This window comes from Podarcis bocagei (assembly GCF_964188305.1).
Source record: "Podarcis bocagei genome assembly, chromosome: 15".
Taxonomy (NCBI): Eukaryota; Metazoa; Chordata; class Lepidosauria; order Squamata; family Lacertidae; genus Podarcis; species Podarcis bocagei.
In genome coordinates, this window is record NC_138141.1 from 31,694,326 (window position 1) to 31,717,282 (window position 22,957).

Genomic DNA, 22,957 nt, shown 5'->3' on the forward strand with positions numbered 1-22,957 from the left:
ATAGAATACATTATGGTGTGTGAGAGAGAGTATGTTACAGCAAACAAACAAAACAGATCTATTGTGGCAAAAATGTTACTGGACTAGAGCAGACTTCATCAGATGCATGTGAATTGCCTACTCAGGACCTTCCAGTCTACCAGTTGTATAATTCTCATAATAAAAGGTCATCCCTGAACGATAATAAGAACCCTTTCCCTCATAAACGCAAGAAATACAGCTAGCCCCAGGCACATATCTGTGTTTAGAGGCAAGGATTCCACTGTGTAATTTCCAAGTACTTCACATTTTAGAAAATAAGCACAGAGTTCTGCATACACCCACACAGAGTCAGACCCCACCCTAGAATCTGTTTTGAACGCTATGGAATCAGACCTGGAACGCACGAAGTAAAAGCTGCCAGAGTGATAGCAAAAGCACCCCTAAGAATATGAAGCAATTTCCCTGAATCATCACTGAGCAGGCAACCATACAAACCCCACGTCCCTCATGCCTGGGGGACCGTTGGCATGTGGCCCGACCAGCCAGCACTGATTTTAGAAATTAAACTCATACTCACAGACACATACTCTGAAGGCCTTGGCCTCTCCCTTTAATGTTGTAGCTCAATCCAAGAGTGTATTAAATGGCAGAGTGAAAGTGGAAGCACCTCACAGTGTGTACAGTGTATCCCTCCCACACAGCTGCATCTAGGATTGAGGAAGGAAAGGGGGAGGGAGCGCTTTCAAGTCCTCTCCTTTTGGAAAGTGAGCACCCAGTGCACCCTCATCACACCACAGGGCCTTCATTAAGCCACAGATAATTTGCACCAGTAAGGGTGAGTGTGTGTCACAGTTTACCTGCACAAGGGTACAAGGGTAGGGGGTACTGCTGAGTGTTGGAAGTAGAAGGTCCCAGATTCATCCCCCAAGATTTCCAGTTAGAAGGTATCAGGGAGGAGATGATGTAAAAGACTCAGTCCAAAACTGCCAGACAACAGCAGCAGACACTATATCGGGTGAGACAGAGCGCTGCTCTGGTATCAGCTAGCTTCCTGTGACATTACAGCATCAGCTCAACCCTACAACAAGTGAAAAGAAGTCTCTGGGTGCATGCAGAATGTAGATATTGGTTGTTCCTTATACTCCTGTTTGTACTTGCACCATGAAGTATTTCTTCTTGAAATGAAAGGTGTGTGTGTGTGTGTGTGTGTGTGTGTGGTAATATTATCAGTAATAGGAGCGATTATGGTGGTGATATGAAATATACAAACATGTATTTTTCAGTCAGATAGCCATGGTCTAGTTCTCACAAACAGGAGAGGAGGAGAATGACAAAATATTGTTTTCTGGTACCCCATCACTTCAGACAGCAAATGTGGGGAGCTCACATTGCCAACTACTCCTTCATGCACAAACTAACATCATCCCCTGGAAAAAGGAGGCATTTACCCTGACACGCTAGCTTTCTTTTTTCATCTTTTCAGCTGTAAGCAGCAGCACTAAACACAGTGGGGCTGCCTTCTGAGTAAACATCCTTAGAACTGCCATTTAAATGTTTTCTGTTCAATTAAATCTGCCTAAATTTGCATACAAATAAAATAACGGTTTAGAACAACAACAAATCCCCATTGTTTTTAAACAGTGGAGTGCAAATAATCATATCACAACAGGCCTTCACTTCTCTGAGGGAAAAATGTTTCTTTCTGAAAAAGACATCAGCAAGCTTCACACAAACATTAAGGAAAATTATTTTAAAAAGTTAACTATTTAAAAGTGTGGCCTAGTTAACTGGGACTCAATCAAATGTTTTCTCAATGAATTGCTTAAAGACTGATCACCTAAAACTTGTAGTCCTAACCAAAAGCTACTATTTTACATTGCAAAACTGCCTTGAGCATGCCGAGTGTGAGAGGTAACATATTTAAATGTATGGGGCGTGGGGGTGGGGGAGACCAAACAATGGAACCCATGCCTGCTTGGCAAAACACCTTCTCCCTCCATCTTGGGGCTTACTCAGAATTCTGTGTGCCATGGACATGGTGTAGCTTCTAGGACCAAAAGAGACATGAGCTCTACTTGCTTTAAGAAATAACCTTATGGCAGGCGTAGGAAGCCTTTGGCCCTCCAGATGCTGCTGGACTACAGTTCTCAACAGCCCCCAGTCTTGGCCATGCTGGCTGGGGGTGATATGGAGGGCCACAGATGTCCCCCACCCCAGTGTTACCTCCAAACTCAGAGAACCCCCATAGGTTATTTTTTTGAATGTTTGCACCCCTTTCAGCTGGGAGCCAAACCAATCCTAAGCTTGGAGACCAAATAAACTCAGACTGTGAATCCATCTGCTAAATTTGCTTTCACCCTCTACACCCAAGCACCCACTCCAAGTGGTATTTGGGGCAAGAGTGGCAGGGGTTATGGACATAGCTGTCAACGTTTCCCATTTTTAAAGGGAAATTCCCTTATTCCGAATAGGATTCCTCGCAAGAAAAGGGAAAAGTTGACAGCTATGGTTATGGGCCATTAAAAGCAAAGTATAGCCAGACATTTCCAAAGAACATGGGGCAACATCTCTCCCCAAGATGCTGGGCTTTCTGCTTTCTGCCCCTTCTACTTTCTCCCATGATGTTGGAATAGTGCCCAGGACAGGCAGAGTCCCTGGAGCTGGGACACTTGGAGATTTGGGGCCTGGCATTGGTGGCATTCTAGAACCAACAGGCAAATGTCTCTGTATGTATATCAGCCTTTGCCAACCTAGTGTTCTCAATACTTTTTTTTTTTACTACAACTCCCATGAGCCTCAGCCAACACAGCCATGTGATGATGGGGCTGATGGGAGCAAGGTCGCTCAGGCTGAGGCGGATGGAAGTTGGAGTCCAAAACATCTGGAGGGCACATCAGGCTGCCATAAGGCTGAGTCATATGAGAATCAGTTTTCCTTTTAGCTGATCACTGCATGGACAGGCAGTGGCGTAGCGTGGGTTGTCAGCACCCGAGGCAAGGCAAGTAATTTGCGCCCCCTAACCCGTGGATTTTAGCAGGGGGCAGAGAGCTGCGAGTGTGAGCGCGCCCCCCCAGATGTTGCGCCCGGTGCGGCCGGCCCCCCTGCACCCCCCACGCTACGCCACTGTGGACAGGGACCATCTGTGACCCTCCAGGCTTCCCATTTGGGGTATCTGGTTGGCTGCTGTGGGAAACAGGATGCTGGATTAAAGCGACACCCTTTGGCCTGATCCAGACACAGGCTCTTCTGATGTTCTTGGGCTGCAGCTCCCATCACCCTTAATCACTGCCCTATGCTGGCTGCAGAGGGTCGGGAGTCCAGAAACCTCCCTTGGAAAAGGATAGCTACATTTGCTCCTTACAAACTGACAAGAGAAGAGTTGGCTGGGGGGAGTACTCTGCATGTGCTTAGAGGAAAGGGATATAACCAGTTTAGTAGGAGGATGAGAGAGAAAATGAGGAATCGTTCTGCACATGCTGGGGGTGCTGGGAAAAATCACTCTGCACATGCTCAGAGTAAGGACTACAGAGCCTTCCTAGAAACAGGTAGTAGGCCTGTTGAGGGGTAAGAGGGAGAGAAATCACTCGGCACATGGTCAGAGTGAGGGGGCTGCAGATGCATCTTAAGAAACTGCCAGTGCAAACGTTGGTGGGTGGAGAAATCACTCTGCCTATGCTCTAAGGGAGGGGAAATGTAACCCGTTTCGCAAGACGACGAAGCCTACTGTGCCGACCAGCACTTCCGCACACCCCTTGAGCATGTGCAGAGGGCAGAAGTGGGCGGGGCTTAAGAGAGGGGGGCTCCCAGGGAGAGGCGTGGCCTGGCGCGGGTGTGGAGGTGTGTGTGTGTGTGTGTATGTGGAGGCCCCTCCCTCCCTCCCTCCGTGCCCACTGGCGGCAGGCGGCGCTGGGGCTGGGCCTCCTCCTACGCCTGAGGCGCGGCCTGCTGCGGGCCTGCTGCGATCTTTGCACCCGGCCCGCCTGCCCCGTGGGCCAGCTGCGACTGAGGGGCCGGGGCGGGCGGTTCGGGGCGGGGGCGCGACGGCGGGGGTCTCCTCACCTGCGCTCCTCCCTCCCGACGGCGCTGCTCCCACCTCAGCTGCCGCCGCGCGCCGCTCCCGCCCACCGGCCTCGCAGCGCCCCCTCCCGCCACGCAGCCAATCAGCGAACGCCGTGAAGGGCCAATCCCGAGGCACGCGCTCGCCCCGCCTTGAGGGAGGGGGCGGGCGCTTCGCGGCGCGCAAGGCCCCGATTGGCTCGCCCCTCCCGTCGATCGACCCTTGCGCAGCTCTCCGCCCTCCCTGCCTGCTTGCCTGACATGAGAGGGGGAGGGACGCGCAGGAATAGGAAAGGGCGGGCCGCTGCGGCCAATGAGAAATCACAGCGCGTCCTTCCTGCTGTCCAATGGGGAGCAAGGAAAAAGAGAAAAAGGCGCGCCCACGTCCGTTTTCTGCTCGGCGCTGTCAAAAGAAAGGGAGGAGGAGAAGGAGGAGGAAAGTGAGGCGCCGGCTGATTGGCTGAAACGGGGAGGCGCGCCTGGGAGGCTCTCGGCTGGCAGGCGCTTCCGGAACTATTTTAGCGCCTCCGAGCATTGGCCACGCCCGCTCGCCCTCCTCGCCACGCCCCTGCGACGCCTCCATTTCAGTCCAATCAAAAGACGAGGCGGGGCGCTGCTCTGCCTGGACCAATCGGAGCACGTGGAAGCGTGAGAGTGGCGCTCCCTTTCTCCTTTGTCACCTCTGCCCTCCAGGTGGGGCTCCTCCGTGGGTGGGGCTCGTGCCCTCGTTCATTTGCATATTAATAGGAGGCATGAACCCTGGTGCGAGTTCAGATAACGCAATAGCTGCAGTAATAACAACGGGTATTCAACAATTGTAATAATGCTAATTATTTGTTGTTATTATTCTTGCAGGGGGCTGAACTAGATGACCCCTGAGGATCCTTCCAACGCTACACTTCTGTGATTCTATTATTATATTATTACTGTTCTTGTTATTCCAAGCAACTTTCAATATAATTTAAACATAAATTTACAGTATTATAGTATTAACACATACATTTTTTTAAAAATCCCTAGAGAAATCATGTACGTAATTGAAATGATTATGATGATAATGACTGAGGAACTTAATAAGCTAATATTTCATGAATATTAGCCTAGCAAGGGATGGGTGCTTGATGATTTAGCACTTTGCATGCAGATGCTCCCAAATTCATCAGGACAGTTTTGCCTCCCCCCCCCCATAACATATTCAGTGCTTTTTTCTTGGGGTACACAGAGGTACACATACCCCTAAACATTTTGTGAATATAAGTTTGGCCTCATTGAGGGGCAGTATTTCAATATGAGTAGGTAAATGAGAGTACCCCTAAACATTTTTTAAGAAAAAAAGCACTATATATTTATTGACAAAACAAAGGCAATCTTCAGGTTGTATCTCTTGTTAGTCAGACACAGAGTAGATCCACTGAAATTAACATACATGGCTAATTTTGATCCATTAATTTCAGTGGCTCTACTCTGAGTGGGGATAATTTCAATTCAGTGTGAATTAAAAGGCAAACCAACCTAAGTCACAGTTTCCAAGAAATACATCAACCGAAATATGACCAGCCTTTGAAATATGCACTTTTCTGAATTCTAAAAATTAGGGCTGACCTCCGTCTAGATTTGGGGCAGGATCTGGGTCTATGCATTTGAATTAAGGCAACATAACCAAATTTTGCATGATGGTTCCTGAGCTCAAGGAGCAGAATGTTGTCAATTTTTTGATACAGTTGGGTGCCATTTTGAATCAAGATGGTGGAGCAAAACCTGCACTTTTTTAGGGGGAGTGTCCTCAGACCTCCTAGGTGCCCCTGGATACATACTAGTGCTTATCCCACTGCATTCAACATGGTGTTGCATGCAACCCCAATCTCTGAGCAGTGAGTGTTCAGGAGTTCCAGGTGCTGGACCAGAGTTCAATTTCTTTGTGATGATGGTTGGTAGAGACTATTTTGCGGATATATGGTTTTATTTACACATATATGCAACCAGAGCATGGAGCGGCTAACAGTATTAACACCCCCAACAGATGCATTAGTTAAAGCTTTGGATCCAGGACAAAGCAAGCATGTCTCTGTGTCTTCAGCTTCCAGCCTGCTTCCAGCTTAGCTCACACACCCCACACTGGCTATTGTTCTACTTAGCAGCTAGGTGAGGTAGTGTGTGGCCGGGAGAAGGCCCACCCATTTGTTTTGTGGCACAGAGTAACTTTCTGCAGATGCTAATTGTGATGCTTAACTAGTCAGCCAAAACCCTTACCTAGACATAGGGACTGGTCTGGCAGGCTTGCTCTCCTACATTCTACTACACCAGATACAGGATCCCAAGTACTGGAAGAAATTCAGGGCATCAACAGAAGTATAGCAAGAGAAGTAAAACTGTATCACTCTATTCTGCCATGGTCAGACCACACCTGGAGTCCTGTGTCCAGTTCTGGGCACCACAATGTGCAAAGAATATTGACAAGCTGGGAAATGTACAGAGGAAGGGTGACCAAGATTATGAAGGGTCTGGAAACCAAGTCTTAAGAGGAACGATGAAAGATCTGCATATGTTTAGCCTGGATAAGAGGAGACTGAGAGGAGATATGATAGCCATCTTCAACTATCTAAAGGGCTGTCACATGGAAGATGGAGCAAGCTTATTTTCTCCTTCTCCAGAATAGGACCCAAACTCATGGCTTCAAGTTTGGAGAAAGGAAATTCTCACTAAACATCAGAAAAAACTTTCTGACAGCAAGAAGAATGGATTCCCTCGGAAGATGGTGGACAGTATACTTCATTGGAGGTTTTTAAGCAGAGGTTGGAGGGCCATCTGTCCTAGATGCTTTAGTTGAGATTCCTGCATTGTAGGGGATTGGACTGGATGACTCTTGGGTCCCTTCCAGCTCTGCAGTTCTATGATTCTGTGATCCAGACTGACCCTCCAAATTCATAACAATCTGAAGCTCTCCTCTGTTACACCAGCTTTGGAGATGAGCTTGATGAGGACACAGAAAGTGGGGTATTATTGGTAGCATCACCCAGGCAGTTTCTGAAAGAGGGCTATCATCTCTCTCTTGAGAGATTTTTTATTCTGCAGTGCCTTAAATCTGTCAAGACTGCTGTATTCATAAGGTAAAGGGACCCCTGACCATTAGGTCCAGTCGTGACTGACTCTGGGGTTGCAGCGCTCATCTCGCTTTATTGGCTGAGGGAGCCGGCATTTGTCCGCAGACAGCTTCCAGGTCATGTGGCCAGCATGACTAAGTTGCTTCTGGCAAACCAGAGCAGTGCACGGAAATGCCATTTACCTTCCTGCCGGAGCGGTACCTATTTATCTACTTGCACTTATTGGCCTGCTTTTGAACTGCTAGGTTGGCAGGAGCAGGGACCGAGCAACAGGCGCTCACCCCGTCGCGGGGATTCGAACCACCGACCTTCTGATCGGCAAGTCCTAGGCTCTGTGGTTTAACCCACAGTGCCACCTGTGTCCCCACTGTATTCATAAACAGACCCAATTGTTTCATGCCCCTCTTGCAGCTGTTTTTATACATTCTTAATCACTTTTATCATATTCTAACTATTTTTTAGGGGAGGATTCTAGAAACCACCTACGAGAGGGGGGCTTTTTTTGAATTGAAATGTGGAACAGACATTTTCTAAAATAAAACATACATTCCATTGCCGGCTAAGCACCTGCCTTTCTTATTTCAGAAACTGAAAATGTTAAGTTTCACCTTCCTCATTCCCATTCCACATTTTGAATTCCTCTTCAGTTCCACGTTGCCTCCTGTTCAGAAGTCCATCGCCCACTACAGGTTTCTAAGTGATGAGAGTTCTCATAAACAATTTTTTTCAAAGTATTGGACTCTTTCGTGAAAAACTGAAGCTTCTTAAAGACATTTAATAACTGGTTATCAATGTAATGAAGACTTAGCAAATCCCCGAATTGTTATAATAATGCGTCCTCATTTCATGAAACTGCAGTTTCTTTGCAGCAAAGTTTCAGCACTGTTAGTTTGGCAGTGATAATTATATGGCAACAGCCTGGCCAGGAACATGAAGAAATTGGTGGAATATGCCTTATGTTGTTAGAACGCCTCCAGTTCATTTTGCTCCTGGGTAAAATAATTAGCAAAGCATACTCGATTTATTCCCATACTTTTGAGAGGCCTTCTGAAATAGTTCCACACACAAAAAATACATTTTAAAATCATTTTTCCTGGTTAAAATGGTAGGTAGAATCACAGAAATTGACTCCTGAGGGTCATCATCCAGCCCCCCGCAACACAGGAAATCACAGCTCAAGCAGATTGTCTAATCCTGTGCTATGGACATCCCTAGACTTGGGAGTCTTCTACTGCATTTAAAGGGGTGTTGGGATTGTCTCCCTTTAGATATGTGGCTGAATGAAAAATGATATGAAATGAACCCTGAAGAGAGACAATTCAGCAAACCTGCAGACGGAACAGCAGGTGCCTCAAAGTTCTGAATAAACAAGATTGGCCCAGGGTCAAAGTGGGTGGGTTGTGACATTGTGACATCTCTCACTTCTCCCTTAAAAGCCACTAACTACAGGTGTCCATTGTGTGTCTACAGGTGTCTGCTTAATAAGAGTAGAAGCAGGGAAATTAAGGAGAAGTCTCTTGGAATAATCTTGGAAGCTGCTAAGGGATGAACTAACTTGTCCCCATGTCCTTCTCTTGTTGGTTGTGCCACAGCTCTTCAAGGCTTTTCCAGAGCCTGAGGTCAGTACTGGGGAAAACAAAAGAGTAGGGACTGGATTCCTCAGACCCACTGCCCATGGTCTTTGCCCCCAATTCTGCAGATGTGAAGAAGCCCTCACCTCTGTCAGCCTGACTTCTGCCATGGCTTTTCTTGGTCTGGATAATCAGGAACTGTCAAGCAGCTGTTCAGAGGGGCGTCCGGAGCATAGAAAGCTCAGAATAACTGGCTGCCAAGGCAATTCTAGTGAGTGCAAAGTTGTGTAAGTTACCCTCACCCTCACGGTGAGGTGGGTGGGAGGGCCAGGGATGGGATTTGGGGAACATTTTGTGAGTCTGTCTGAAACAAGGACCATGCAAGCATAGGGCATGGAATTGCCCATTTCTGTGGAAAGCAAAGCCAGGAGTTTGGAGTTGGGACCTTCCTCCTGAAGCTGAAGAGGCAACGGTTTAGTGAGCAGGAAGAGGCTGTGGCAGAGAGCAGTTCAGACCCTGAGGATGAAGCAGAGGCTGGAGAGGAGAGAGGTAAAGAGGTAGCTGAAGAATCTAGGGAGTCTCCCTCTCCTGCTGCAACCAGCTCCCCTCCCCGCTGGTCTCCCAGAACATGGAGAGGAATGAAAAGAGCAGAGCAAAGATAGGCAGGATGGAGGAGCCTCAGGTTGCTGGGGAAGGACCTAGGGGAGTGCGGGGAAGTGCCCGCAACTGCCTCAATGCAGCAAGACCTACTGGGAAAGGTTGCTGTGATCACTAGGCCTGCACTGTTTTGGTTTCTTTGAATAAAGAGTTAACTTCACTGTCACTGGGTAGACCTATCTCTGGCTCCTGACACAAGCAAAAAGAAAATCTGAGCAGGGAGACCACCACTGAAAGAATCACCAACTAGCCATGACATAGCTTCTCCGTAAGTCAGCCTGATATTGACATCGCTTCTGCCTCCATAGCTGAGATATGGGAACCCGACCTGGTCAAGAGGATCACAATTAACTTGTGAGGCGATTTCTAAAACAGGCAGCAAGGCAAGGAGGTCCTTATGGATATAAGGGGACAGTCTAGATCTGTGTCACGTGACAGAAGGCCCAGAGCCGGATCTGGGTTCTATGATGGACTTGTAACATTAGGAACCACATCAAAAATGCTTTCTCAAAACCGAGTAAGTGTTTCACACTCCCACAATGAATGTTTGAGGGTCACCCTCTCGTTGCAGCCCTACCAACTTTGAGAATAGGATCGCAGTGGCTCCACCACAATTATCTAAGGTGCTTTCCACTAGAGGACAAGTCTCTTCCCCTGCAACAACTCTGGAAAGGGGTGGCAATGGAAGGATAAGAGGGAAAGGGGGAAGAATATGCATTTATTTTGGATCATGTGCATGGGAAATAGGAGATTCTGGCACAGGAAAAGCAGGTTCACTGATCATCGTGTTACAATATTCTTTATAAAAAAAATATTGCGAAGCAATTCTGTCAGAGGTAGTATGTCTCTGAATAATACCAGTTGCTGAGAATCACAAGTGAGAAGAGTGTGGCTGCTGCAGTTATCTCCAGCTTTGGGGCTTCCCAGAAGAGACATCTGGTTGGTTGTGGGTGCTGGGCTAGTCCCTTTGGTCTGATTCAGCTGCATGGCTCTTCTTCAATCTGTGAGGAGGGATGAGAAGAGGTGGCATCTCTCAAGTGCAGAGAGAGATCATGATCATGATCAAGGATGTGCCGCAATAAGAGAGTTGGGAGTGGAAGGAAGATGTTCGAAGATGAGGTTAAGCAATGCTGCAGTCAGAACTTGCAAATACAGCCACACCTCGGTTTTCGGACGTCTTGGCTGCCAAACGCTTTAGAAGCTGAACGCCGAAAACTCATAAGTGAATGCTTCATGTCAGGGAATTGCCATCGGCTCAGGAGCAAGGGGGGAAAAGGCGGATGGATTACAGAGAGCCCCCAAAGATCATGGGAAGCAGCACTTCCTCAGTGGAGGAAGGAAGCCACGCCTCTAGTGGAGAGGAGAGGGAGGGGGCGGAGGAGGCAAGGCGGTGCCAGGACACCTTGCCTGAGCAAAGCGGGGAGGAGGGAGGTCCCCCCTTACCCAGGCCTTCCTTGCGCAGTAAGCTTCCGTGCAGAGAGGGGAGGTGCAGACTGGGGGTCAAGAAACTACTCTGCTGGGGAAGATTTAAGGACCGCCCACGCTCAGATTCTGCCAGTGAATGAGCAAGACATGGAATAGAGGTGCTCTTACATTCTAAAGGTTTTTACTACAAAGAAGAAAGCTTTAGAACAGACTATTGAGGCATATTGCCTGATTGCTCTCGAGCAACCACCCGATACCTCTAACACTTCCATTTTCAAACGCTCCTCAGAAGTCAAACAGCTTCTGAGACGCATTTTTCAATTTTCCCCACTGAACTTGCTGACAGCCCTTTGATCCTTGGTTTTTGAACATTTCAGAAGTCAAACGGATTTCCGGAACGGATTACGTTCGAAAACCGAGGTTCCACTGTATATGATTGTCCACAGCAGCCGGGAGGGACTCAGTTCAGAATGCTACCCCTTCGCCTGCAGGAGAGAGAAGAAAAGGAAATTGAGGAATGCCTCCTGATGTTCTGCAGCCATTCTCCACAATAATACAGAAGGCTCAACATTTGTCAGGTGATTCCAGGTGCTCAGCAACCCTGTGTGGTTACAACAACCCTGCAAAGTAGGCCAGTGTTATATCCTCCCATGGGGACTCCTGAGACTGAGATAGGGGGGCTTGGCTAAATATACCAAATGATGTCAGGGCAGAAATTGGAACTGGGGACCCCCTGCTATGTAGCGCACCGCACAATCCTAACCAGGCCCACTCAGATGTTAATCCTTTTGAATACAGTGAGTCTTGCTCCTAGGTAAATAGGGCCAGGAAGACAGCCTTTGCCTCTTCGCTACACTACAGAAATGTTTCTTACTTGGTTTTATTCAGTTCTACATTTATACCCCACCGTTCCTCCAAGGCATACAAAGTTCTCCCCATTTTAGTCCCACAACAACCCTGTGAGGTAGGTTAGGCTAAGTAAGAGATAGCAACTGGCCCAAGGTCACCCAGTGAGCTTCTTGGTGGAGTGGGGATTTGAACCCTGATCTCCCAGGTCCAGGACAAACACTCTAACCACTACACCATACTGGCTAATAAGCCTCCAGACTTGCCTGTCCCTCACACTGTTGCCCCAACACACACACACACCCCTGGCCAATCCAGTTAGGAAGAGGGAGAGCAGAGGCACTTACTCAAGTTTTAGTGCCCCGGGAAAAGGTAGAGCTTTTTGGTCAGGGTGGTTCGGTCCTTGGAGGGCATCTGGCATGGGTTTTTTTCAAAGGACTGCATGACCTGCAATGAAGAGGAGGAAAGAGTTCACAGCAGGTCATTCCTCCAAAACAATAATAATTAAGAAATGAAAAGGGGGGGAAATAGTATCCCTGTCCAGCTGGAGAAAGGACTAGCTCCTAGAACTTCCATGCACTCTTGCAAAAAGACTAGTTTATTTATTTTACATTAAATAAGAATTAATTAAGGCTGGCTGAAAAATAAGAATTAAGAAAGGCGGAAGCAACATCAGAGCTTTGCTCTCCGGCTTGAGCCCTGAAGAGGGAGCTTTGCCTTGCCTGGGGTCAGAGCAGGACACGGCCTTAGCAGGGCATACCTTTCTGAAGATCTCTTCCAGGTTGCAGTTCCAGGCATGTTCCTTGATATCTTTGATCAGCTGCGTGATGAAGACAGATCCATTTTTGGGGCTTCTCCAGGATACGTTATCTGGTGAGGAAACATGAACGTATGACGCTTAGGGCTAGGTGAATCTCTGAACTGTTGGTTTATCTCAGTTCCTCATTTTTCTAAGAGTTGTCAGCCGGCAACTCTGGGCGGCTAATGCTAACACAGCATCTGAGGCTGACCAGGGCAGCTTATCCAGTTGCCAATGAACAGGGCTAGATGATAACTTGCGACCAGTTTACCTACAAAATCACCTTACCCCATTATCTGCCCACTCCAACTGCTTTGATGGAACTGGCACTGTTAGAGAAGTGCTACATAATACTTGTTTTCCCTTTGTAAAAAGTTGATCTTTTAGTATGGCAGCACCTCCACTTTGGAACTCCCTGCCTCTTGATAATCAGGCAGGCGCCTTTACTGTACTCTTTTCGGCACCCGCTAAAAACATTTTTGTTTGCACAAATCTACCCAGGAGTTTAGTAAGCTGATGCGGGGCTTCATCTGTTTTTAGTCTATTTGTTATTTTAACTCTTCAAAAGCATTTAAGTTATTGTTCTTAATTTTTCTTCTTGGTAATTGTATTTTTTTGTATTCTTTGTAAACCTCTGTGAGAGGTGGTGGTGTTTTTCAATCAAGCAGTGTATTTATGAAACTAAAAAACAAGACCACAAGAGCTGCTTGCCTGGGGTTGTGGAATAGAAGCAGATGAAGTCGCTTTCCATATGTACTTTGCGAATGGCATCGCTCTCAAAGTCTTCTTCCTGCCACTGGACAGGGCTGAGGGGGGCGGCTGAAGGTGTTGCTGAGTCGCTCACAAATGCAAATCCTTTATTCACTGGGGAAACAAATGGAAAGAGCCTCTGTCAGGACTCTACAGTACTCCTCTTTTCTGGAATCATCACCACCTGTTGCTCAAATTTCATAGAGAATCCTGAGGTCATCTCCCAGTGTTTTCCATGATCTGACCACACCCCAACTTCTTTCCAGACCTGGTCTTCTGAGGCGAACCACAAAACGGTGCTCTCCCCACCAGGGAAAAAAAGGGGGAGTAAAGTTCTACGTCAGTAACGGGGAGCAGGAGGAGAACAGCAGTGCCTCCTATTCACCAAAAGGCTGCTGTGGAGGCGGCATGGGGGGTGCTGCCAAGGAAGGGGGCAGACCCAGTCTCCAAGGAGCCAGCTGCAATTGTCCTTGGCGCACTGCGACAGCAGCAGAGGACGATACATTCCCTGGAGGCTGGATCAGCTGTCCCTGTGGATCTTGCCACCCAAGGCAGCCATTTCATCTTGCCTCATGGGCAGACCAGCCCTGTCAGCAGTTTATTTGTGACAGAATGCAATTGCGGGGTTGGCTTGTGCAGCATGGAGCACTGCTAAGGTCCTGAAGGGCTGCTGTGCCTTTAATCAAAAGCTTCCTGCTTGCTGGTTTTGCGCATTAATTTTCCTGTTGTAGTGAAATGGTGCTATTTATTCTGGAAATTAATTAAATCCAGTTAATACAGGCCCCTACTCCCCACATCACTGCATGTGGAAACTGACTAATTCAGGGGCAATTCTTTTGATCCTGTTGACCAGGACCCAATAAAACAGCCAGTGCCCCTAAACAGAATTGGTCTGCTAAAGAAAACATGCTGCTGTCCCATCAACCCCAGTCTGCCCTCAGCCAACCACCTTCCTCCTGGCCGCCAATCAGGGATTGGCTCTGCTCATTATTGCCTCTGGCTCCCCCTACTGTTGGGCTCCCTACCTTCCACCCAACCAGTCCCAAAGACCACCACTACTTCCTGCTTAAGCACAGAGGTGCCTTGCGCTACATCCCAGGCAGGCGGAGGGAATCCCGGGTTCAACACCCCCCACGTACCGCCACGGCAGGCCTGGATGACGATGACCTTGGGCTTCCCCCTCAGAGCCGGGCAGTTCTTGTTGTTGAAGGTGGAGAAGACAGTGTCCACGGAGAGGATATCTGGACATGAGTCCTCATTCTTCACCCCACACAGGCCTTCCCGGAGGCCGTGAGACATAAGCACCACAAAGGTGCTGTCGGAGGTCTTGTGTTCCTCCTGGGCTGCGAAGCTCTTTAAGTGCTTGGCCATGTCCTGCAAGCAGAGAGAAGGGGGTGTTGGGTCAGCAGCAAAAGGGCAGCTTGCTTAGCTAAAAGGGAAGAAGAGGGGCAGCTTCTACTCCCCGAACCCCACCCCATGTCCAGGGAAGTGACCAAGGCTGCCTTGCAGATTTGCTTGGCTCCAACTCTCAGCAGTTGGGAGTGAGATAATATCTTTAATGCACCACACTGATCATCCCTGCCTTATGTCTGAAGTAAAGGTGGGATTGAAAATTTATTCCTTTATTTATTTGTATGTTTTCGATATCTCCCCCCCTTTCCTCCAAGGAGTTCAAAGCGGCACACATGCCCCCATTTTATCCTCACAGCAACCCTGTGAGGCAGATTAGGCTGAGAAGCAGTGACTGACCCCTAAGGTCACCCAGTGAGCTACAAGGCCAAATGGGGATTTGAACCCTGGTTCTCCCCCAGGTCCAACACTCTAACCACTACACCGCACTGCCAGGATTTAAGCACAGGGAACCTAATGTGCTTATTCTACTATGTTTATCCTGCATTGAACAGGGGGTTGGACTGAGCTGTATCTAAGGTACTTTCCAGCTCTGTGACATACTAGAATATATTAATAGAATATATACAGTGGAACCTTGGTTTTCAAACGTAATCCATTCCGGAAGACTGTTCAACTTCTGAAATGTTCGAAAACCGAGGATCAATGGGCGGTCAGCAAAATCCATTGAAAAAATGGAGAAACACACCTCGGAAGCCATTCGACTTCTGAGGCACATTCAAAAACAGAAGGAATCACTTCTGGGTTTTTGGCATTCGGGTTCCGAAACGCTTGAAAACCAAGGTTCCACTGTATTACAAAGCTTTTTCTGCATCTCAGTTCTGGCTGCTCTGCGTATCACAAGGTTTCTGACTCCGTCGGGCCTCAGGGTTTGTGTCTCTGTGTGTGTAGGAACGAAACTGCTGTGCTATTTGGTTGTTATAAAATGTCTGGCTTCTGTTTTGGAGGCTGTTTTGAGCAGGAATTTCAGGGAGTTTCCAGGAAGGAAGTTTGATGGCTAAAGGGAAATGAAACCTAAAGATTTAAAGGGAAGAGGCTTCTGGGGTAAAGAGAAGGTTAACAGGCTTTTTGGAGGATGGAAACTGAAAGCGTCTTGGAAAACTCCCCCCCACCACAACCACCTACTTGTGAGCATAAGTTGGTCTCAGTTTCCACTCTGTATCCCAGTCCTTCCAGGAGAAGCTTCATCTGGGCCAGATCCACCTCGGCTCCTTCCCTTTTGCTACAGTGCTCAAAATCAATGTTGCAGATGACCAAGGCCAGTCGGGTGCGTGTCTCTTTGTCCTTGATCGGGTAGATCTGCCAGGGAAGAAAAGTCAGGCTCACTGAAATCTGGGTTAAGGAGCCTTATCACACTTCTAGCTAGGCCAAAGCACTCAAGAGGGGCACAGAGCAGGGCTGGTGAGAGGAGGGGCCTGGGGAGAGTCTGAGGCCTCGAGGGCCACATTCAACTCTCTGGCCTGAGTCCCACAACCCACAACCCTCACCTTCACGAAGAGCGCAGGGAGTGAAATGGCACCTGGATTTAGCCAGGTCTGCCCACACCTAATTGTGACTGCGCACTTGGTCCTTCCTCACCTCATCCTTTTCCTCAGCTTGTATTTTCTGAAAGAGGTCCAGGGGGCAAAGCGTGAGCCCATCGCTGGTCTCCTGCAGCTGGGCTGCTTTTGCTGAGGCGGCAGCCCTTGGGCCGACTTCCTGGCGTGGCAAATGAGCCTGTTGCCCTGGGGACAAGAGAAATTTGGGTACCGGGTTAAACCTTTGGATGCTGTTGAGGATCACAGAAAGTATCTGTAAATATTCTGAATTTGGTTACATCATTTGGCTCCTTTTGGAAGGAGAACAGAATGCAATAGTAATTATAATAATATAGATTATAGTAATAGTGATAATAATAATAATAATAATAATAATAATCTACTATATACATTTTTAAGTGGCTTGTCTATTTGGCCATCTGTTCTCTATGGATTTGGCCCCCTCTCAAGATATTGCCATCAAACTCTACATCAGAGCTCCTGAGGTGGGAGCTAGGTGGTTTTTGTAAACGTTTGGATCAAGATGGTGGACCACAACACGATTTTTGGTGTGACATTGCCTGGTTTTTTGTTCCAAACGTGTGTGTGCGTGCGCGGGTGCGCGTGCAGATGCGCGCGCATGCACAGAGAAAGATAGCAAGCTTTTTTACGTCCAGTCTGAGTACTACCACCCCCCACTCTTAAACACCAGGCTGATTTCCCAAGGTTTATTTTCTACCAAAGACTCAGATGGAGCCTCTTCCTGTCAGTGACGCTAGAGAGTTTTTTTTTTGGGGGGGGGAATGCAGAGCTGCTTCCTGCCTCCCATCTGTGTGTGGGGGGGAATAAAAGGGAGTACCTATAGGATGAGGCGATGTGTCACAAGCAACTGAAATAGGGAAGACGGCTGCATTTCGTGTGACTGGGACTCGATAGTTCAACAGGTAGAGGTGCATTCCTAAGAGCGAGCAGCTATACAGAAAAAACCACAAGGAAATGTCACTTGTGCTGAGGTTTCCTTTCCACACTGATCATCGGTTTCCCCCACCCCAAAACTGGCCAGACTCATTAAAAAAATTGGGGCACAGATGGGACTTGAGGATGGCTGGGCAAATACACTGTAAGGGGGAATGTCTGGCCTTTATCCAAGGCAAGAGAACCAGAACTGCCAGTGGCACCAGCTGCATGAACTGCAAGTTTATGAACTTGTGCGTGAGGTTGCTCTTCCCCTCCTCCCTCCTTCTCTCGTTTTCCTCATGCATCATGCCTTTTTCAATTGGGACCTTGAAAGCGACTCCATGAGCCTTTTGGACTTCAAGGGTCAGGTATAAATGTCATCATCAAATCAATAAATCAGGTCACACTTTATTATTTAAACAGTGACTCCCAAATGTTTTTGGACCACCACCCCCTCAGTTCCATACACTCATCCCCAATGCCTCCTACCCTATGAAAAGCATTATGCAGGAGAGCAGTTTACATGACCCACTAGATAATAATGCAATCAAATGCCAAACAGTAACCATCAATTGCGCATTTATTCAAAATCCAATTAAAGCTATTTAATTAATTCAACAAAATGGGTAAACATGACCCGGTTGATCCTTTTCAAAGTCTGTTAGTCCCCCCCCCCCCTGCTGCCCCCTTGTCTCTTATTGCCCCCCTGGGTAATCCTCTCTCCCTCCAGGGGGCGCTGCCACCCATTTTGGGAACCACTGGTTTAAACAATGCATTTAAATTGAATTTAGCTGGACTGTAGTTCTTAAAATTTAAACATCTGCATAAACAATCCAAGGAGAGAAATCTGTGGCACAGTTGGTTCACGCGTCTGGTTGTTAACCAGGAGGTTGGTGGTTCAAGCCCACCCAGGGATGTCTGTGGGCAAAAAGATTCCTCCATTGCAGGGGGTTGGACTAGATGACCCTCAGGGTCCCTTCCAACTCTACAATTCTATGAACTGCTAAACTGGTTATTTAAATAAGCACCTGGCAGAGGGCCTTGAAGCCTCAGTTCTTCAGCCAAGAAGCTGTCTTGGTACCGGAGGGCCTGGATGAAGATCTGGCTGGCTTTGGGGCCCTTCCTCTTCACGTGGTCAATCAAGATCCTTGCCTGGTCCTGCTTCTTCTCTTTGACCTTCACCTCATCCGCCTCCTCCTCGTTCAGGACTCTTTCATCGAGAAGCCTATCTAGGAGCTGGCTGATGAGAGACTCGTTAGCACAGTTCACAAACTTTCTGCGGATTTCCTTCAGCTTCTCATCTGCAAGGAAAATCAGGTCACCAAAATTGGCCCGAGGTGCAGGAACGTAGGAAGTTGTCTTGTACAAAGCGAGACCCATAGGGCCCTCTAGCTCAGTACTGTCTACACTGACCGGCAGCAGCTCCCCATGGTAAAAAAACCACCATGCCAGGCTAACTCGCAGCCACTGGGCAGGCTTGGGGCACAGAAGGTTCTTGGGGCTGACGCAGCCCTTGGTGGGTGTATCCCGCCCCCACCAAAGCTGATTGGGTGGGCATTCAGTGAGGGGACCCAGGATGCAGTGGCAAGGCCAGGCCAGGCTCCAGGGCCCAGAGACCCCTGGCAGAAGGCAAGGCGGAATCCCTACTGGGGGGCTGGTTTGTGCCCCCCAAAAAACCATGCTATCAGAGCTACAGCCCGCCTGCCCCCTCCCACTATGCCCCTGCTCATGACTCTACATCAACGGCTGATTTTAAAAGTTGGCTGCATTATACTGAGTCAGACCGCTGGTCCAGCCAGTTCAGTATTGCCCACCCTGGCCAGCTGCAACACCCCAGAAAATATTAGGGGGGAAAGTGAACTGAAATGCACTTTCATGCCGAGGCTTTTTCCGTTTTTGCTTTGACTTGCAAAATGTATGGGGAAATGGGGTGAGCCAAGACTGGAGAAATGAGAAAGTGAAAAAAATGACACGTGTGGCGCTTCTGTCCCTTCCTAGCAGAGCATCGTCCTCAACGTGTTTCAGGAACACGGGGCAAGGTGCACAAGCAAGAGGAGGTTAACGTTAACACACACAAAGAGAGAAAGAGAATGAGGGAGGGAGGGAGGGAAGGAGGGAGGGAGCGCTGTCAGTCCAGGCTGAGAGCAACGCCGCCGTTCGCCAGAAATGGAAAGGAAGGGATCAAGCGGATCAAGATTCCTTCCTGCTGTGAGCATCTTTTGGAGGATGCCGAGGGAGGGAGGGAGGGGAAGACAAAGCGGAGTCAGCCTGGTCCCCACGCTGCCTCCCTCCGTAGTGACCGATCGCCCCTTTTAGCAGAAGGAAAGAAGGGGAAAGTTTGCGCGATCTTACCCGCCATGGCCCCTCAAGGCTCAACCAACTCGTGGGGCAGCGCCTCTGCGAGAAGGAACTTCACCTCCTTCTGACCGCGGTTGTGAAAGTAAAACAAAGTCCTGCTAGCAAGGGGCGGGGAAGGGACTGGCCCAGACGAGCGGCTGCCTCCTGGTGGAGGAGAAGCCGGGAAAGCCGGTGACTGAAGCATAGGAACCAGCTCCTGGGACTGAGGTCCCTTCGCCCCCCCAAAAAAATATTTGAACACCACCCCAAGTTGCTGGGCATTGCCATTCAAATGTCATGCTTGTGCCGCATCATGTGATTGATTTTGTGGAGCGGGGCTTAGCTCCCCCCCCCCGATATTTTATTCAAGTTGGCACCCCCGGGCTAAAGCAGACCTGCAGGGAGGTCTCTTCGCGGTCCGGCCTTTCTCTCTAGCCCAGGGGCCAGGCAGTTTCCCGGGCCGCCGGCTCTGACCACTCAATCTCCAAAAGCACATTCGCATCAGCATCACCCAAACAAGCCCTGCAAAGCCAGCCTACTCCTTTGCTTGCTCAGTCGTGGGACTTGGGATGCTACCGCGCAAATAGTTGTGCCCGCCGTACGTTCCGGAAGGAAGATGCAGCTGATGTGTGTCTCTCTCCCCTTTTTAATTTTTTTAATGTGTTTAGATTTGAAAAAACAACAAACATGCCGTCAGCACAGAGGGAGCGGCAAGGAGAAAGGAGAAAAGCATGGACGATAAAGCAGAAGGCAACACATCAGGTAGGGAGTATCTCGGGAACTCAATAAAGGAAAGGATGTGAAGTTGAAAATTATTAATATTGCCCACTATAGTGATTTTTACCAGGAAGAAGTGGTTTCAGGCATTATTAATTCATAGTGAGTTACCAAAGTCCATCAGGTGGCAGCACGGTCCAGTGCTCCTTGCAAAACCTTTAAACAGCGAGGGAGTTTTTCCAGATACAGCTACAGTGGTACCACAGTTTACGAACTTAACGTGTTCTGGAAGTCCGTTCTTAAACCAAAACTGTTCTTAAACCGGGGTGCGCTTTCTCTAATGAGGCTTCCACCATTCGTATTCCGTTCTTAGACTGAGGTAAAATTCGCAAACTGGGACACGACTTCCAGTTTTGCGGAGTTTGTAAACCGAATCGTTCGTAAACAGGACTGTTCTTAAACCGAGGTACCACTGTATATATAAGAACATGGGAAGAGCTCTTGCTGTACCAGATCAGTGGCCCATATAGCCCAGCATCCTGTTCTTACAGTGGCCTCTTTTGGGAAACCTGCACACAGGATCCAACCACAAAAGCACTCTTCCCTCCTGCAGTTTCCTGAAACTGGTATTCGGAAGTATTTACTGCATCTGACCATAGAAGCAGAGCAGATTGTGGCTTGTGACTTTTTAGGGGGGCTGTATATTGATCCCCAAAATAGGGGTGTTTCAGAACGCAGACCACAGTCAAGTGTGGTGTGTCTCCTAAGGGCAAATGATGATGGGGTGCTGCCTCCTGTCTCCTTGATAGCATCCCCCAAGCCACAAATGTTCCATGGCAGTACCCTCACTAAGGTCTTGCAAAAAAACTAATAGCGCTATCTTGGGATTTAAGTTATTTGATGTTTTACACACTCTTCCTTAATTAAGCAGTAAGAAAAGTGTAGCACATTATCTTCTCCAAGGTTCCTCAGAACCAGCAAGGGAGAATGGGCAGAGTCTTGCCCATGTTATATCTTAATAGGTATGAACCCCAAAGGTTCATTCTTGCTTCATTTATGTTGAAAGCATTTTGCCAGGAAAGGTAGATTGTGCAAGAGGGAATTTTTCTCTTCAAAAACTGCACTCACACAAAACATTGTGCAATGTGATAGCAAGGAATGTGATACCATTTCCAGCTAAACCCATCTAATGTCTCCATAAACTATCCTTTCAATGGGTGAGTCTGTCATAGAATTGTAGAGTTGGAAGGGACCCCGAGGGTCATCTTGTCCAACCCCTTGCAGTGTAGTCTTGCCTACAACTGCCCCTGGGTGGGCTCGAATCATCAACCTTCTGGTTTCTCTGAACCAGCCAGGGAGAATCAGTTTTTCTAGTTAAACCCAGTGACGGTTTTGGGGTGTGTGAGTGTGTGTCTGTGGTTTATTCACCTATTTACATCTTCAGTCTGCATGGAGTCCAGATCTTGCAGCATGGTCATTTCAGGTGGGGCTTGTCCCCCGCAGCAGTGCAGCCCTGGACTCCAAGGCATCTCTCCCACTTCCCAGCACACCTTGCTAAAGACTCTTTTCCTGTCACTTCAGACTCTGGCTGCAACTGGGCATTTTTACAGGAAAGTGGACACTAAAAGTGAACCAGCTACCAAAGGCATATTCTGTGTATCCAGTCCATCCCATGCAGAAACAAGAGCATGGGTGGGATGGATGCGAGGAATGTATTGATCCTTTTGGAATACAGTAAGCCCACAACTTTCACACATTTAACTTGTGCACTTTCAGCTTTATGAGCTTGAAAAAAGTTTTTAAAACGATAAAAGGGACGGAAAAGGGCCAGGCATCCCTCCATTACTAGAGGTAGGAAACCTCTCAATACCATCTGCTGGTAATAAGACTTCTAAGTTTTCGGAGTGACAAATCTGGAAGCCTTCTGTTCCATTTTCTCCTCTACCACAAAGGCACCCAGCATGGGGTATACAGGTTTGTAGTTTGTTGTCGTGACAGCAGCTATGCAGGACCTTTGGCCCTTCAGATGTTGCTGAATGAAAACTCCCACCAGCCCCAGCAAGCGGGGCCAATGGCCCAGGTTGACAGGGGTTGCCTGCAGCAACATCTGGAGGGGCAGAGGCTCCCCACAGCTGCCAGTGCCATACAGGGTTGTAGAACCCTCAAGGTCACTTGAGTAAGATGTTGCGCCTTCAGTATTAATGTGGGGAAGAGACTGTGGCAGGTAAGAGAGGCATTTCTAAATTCCTTTTCCTTTTCCTTTTCTCTCTTTTGCCAGCGTCCTCTGTGGCGATCGTTGGCACTAGCTGCCATTGTGAACAGGGGATCATGTTCAGCAGCAGTCTGGAGGCAGCTTCACTTTACCTCGCCTTTGAACCCCTCCACAGTCACACCACCCCTTTTCCTTCAAAAGAACCCACTGCCTTTTCTGCTGGGTGGGTGCCCATCTCCTCCTGTAAGTCGGCCAATGTCCATGGAACAGAAATAAATGCCTATCTGCAACCTCCACTTCTCTCTCCTACTTCTATTACAAGCTCATTCATCTTGATGGGGGCCACATTCTTTTGTGGGCAACCATCTGGCAGGGGGCAGAGCGCATGCCAGTACCGGGTGGAACAATAGGTGTGGAGCCTACCTTTGTAGAACAGGATGCATTCCAGCCATGCAGAAGTCAAGAGGCTTCTGCACACTCAGACCCCTTTCCCTCCTCCATCCAAGCAAACAAGAGGCACCACCAAGGACACATTAAAGCAAGGAAAAAGCAACATACCGATATATCACGATGTCTCAAATAAGGATGGAGCTATGTAGAGGCGTTGGCTGGCTTCATGG

General features: G+C 48.3%; 2 protein-coding genes and 1 long non-coding RNA gene across 6 annotated transcripts in view; 1 reads left to right on the forward strand and 2 right to left on the reverse strand.

Moving 5' to 3' along the window:
- Nucleotides 1-4,124, reverse strand: part of MTMR4 (myotubularin related protein 4) — a 48,707-nt gene extending 44,583 nt beyond the window's left edge. The window contains exon 1 of the mRNA XM_081172881.1: nucleotides 4,042-4,124. The gene's annotated coding sequence lies outside the window, so the exon portion shown is untranslated. The remainder of the gene's footprint in view (nucleotides 1-4,041) is intronic.
- A 5,940-nt stretch (nucleotides 4,125-10,064) lies between these two features.
- Nucleotides 10,065-19,740, reverse strand: LOC308574818 (caspase-1-like). 3 transcript variants are annotated; one of them, XM_081173119.1, is made up of 9 exons: nucleotides 19,424-19,740; nucleotides 18,100-18,372; nucleotides 16,176-16,321; nucleotides 15,723-15,896; nucleotides 14,327-14,561; nucleotides 13,149-13,301; nucleotides 12,399-12,508; nucleotides 11,986-12,085; nucleotides 10,065-11,277 (listed from the first exon to the last, which is right to left on the reverse strand). In XM_081173119.1, exons 1-8 carry the CDS (start codon nucleotides 19,428-19,430, stop codon nucleotides 11,993-11,995), a joined length of 1,191 nt encoding a protein of 396 aa, XP_081029245.1. In that variant the 5' UTR covers nucleotides 19,431-19,740; the 3' UTR covers nucleotides 10,065-11,277; nucleotides 11,986-11,992. The 3 variants fall into 3 exon arrangements, with proteins under 3 accessions (XP_081029245.1, XP_081029247.1, XP_081029246.1); XM_081173121.1 differs by lacking the exon at nucleotides 19,424-19,740 and adding an exon at nucleotides 16,974-17,086 and having other exon boundaries at nucleotides 18,100-18,166; XM_081173120.1 differs by lacking the exons at nucleotides 18,100-18,372; nucleotides 19,424-19,740 and adding an exon at nucleotides 16,974-18,070.
- On the forward strand, nucleotides 11,238-22,633 carry LOC308574906. 2 transcript variants are annotated; one of them, XR_014002614.1, is made up of 3 exons: nucleotides 11,238-11,370; nucleotides 21,707-21,859; nucleotides 22,404-22,633. It is a non-coding gene; the product is annotated as an uncharacterized lncRNA (long non-coding RNA). The 2 variants fall into 2 exon arrangements; XR_014002615.1 differs by lacking the exons at nucleotides 21,707-21,859; nucleotides 22,404-22,633 and adding an exon at nucleotides 13,454-13,885 and having other exon boundaries at nucleotides 11,244-11,370.
- The last annotated feature ends 324 nt before the right edge of the window (nucleotides 22,634-22,957 follow it).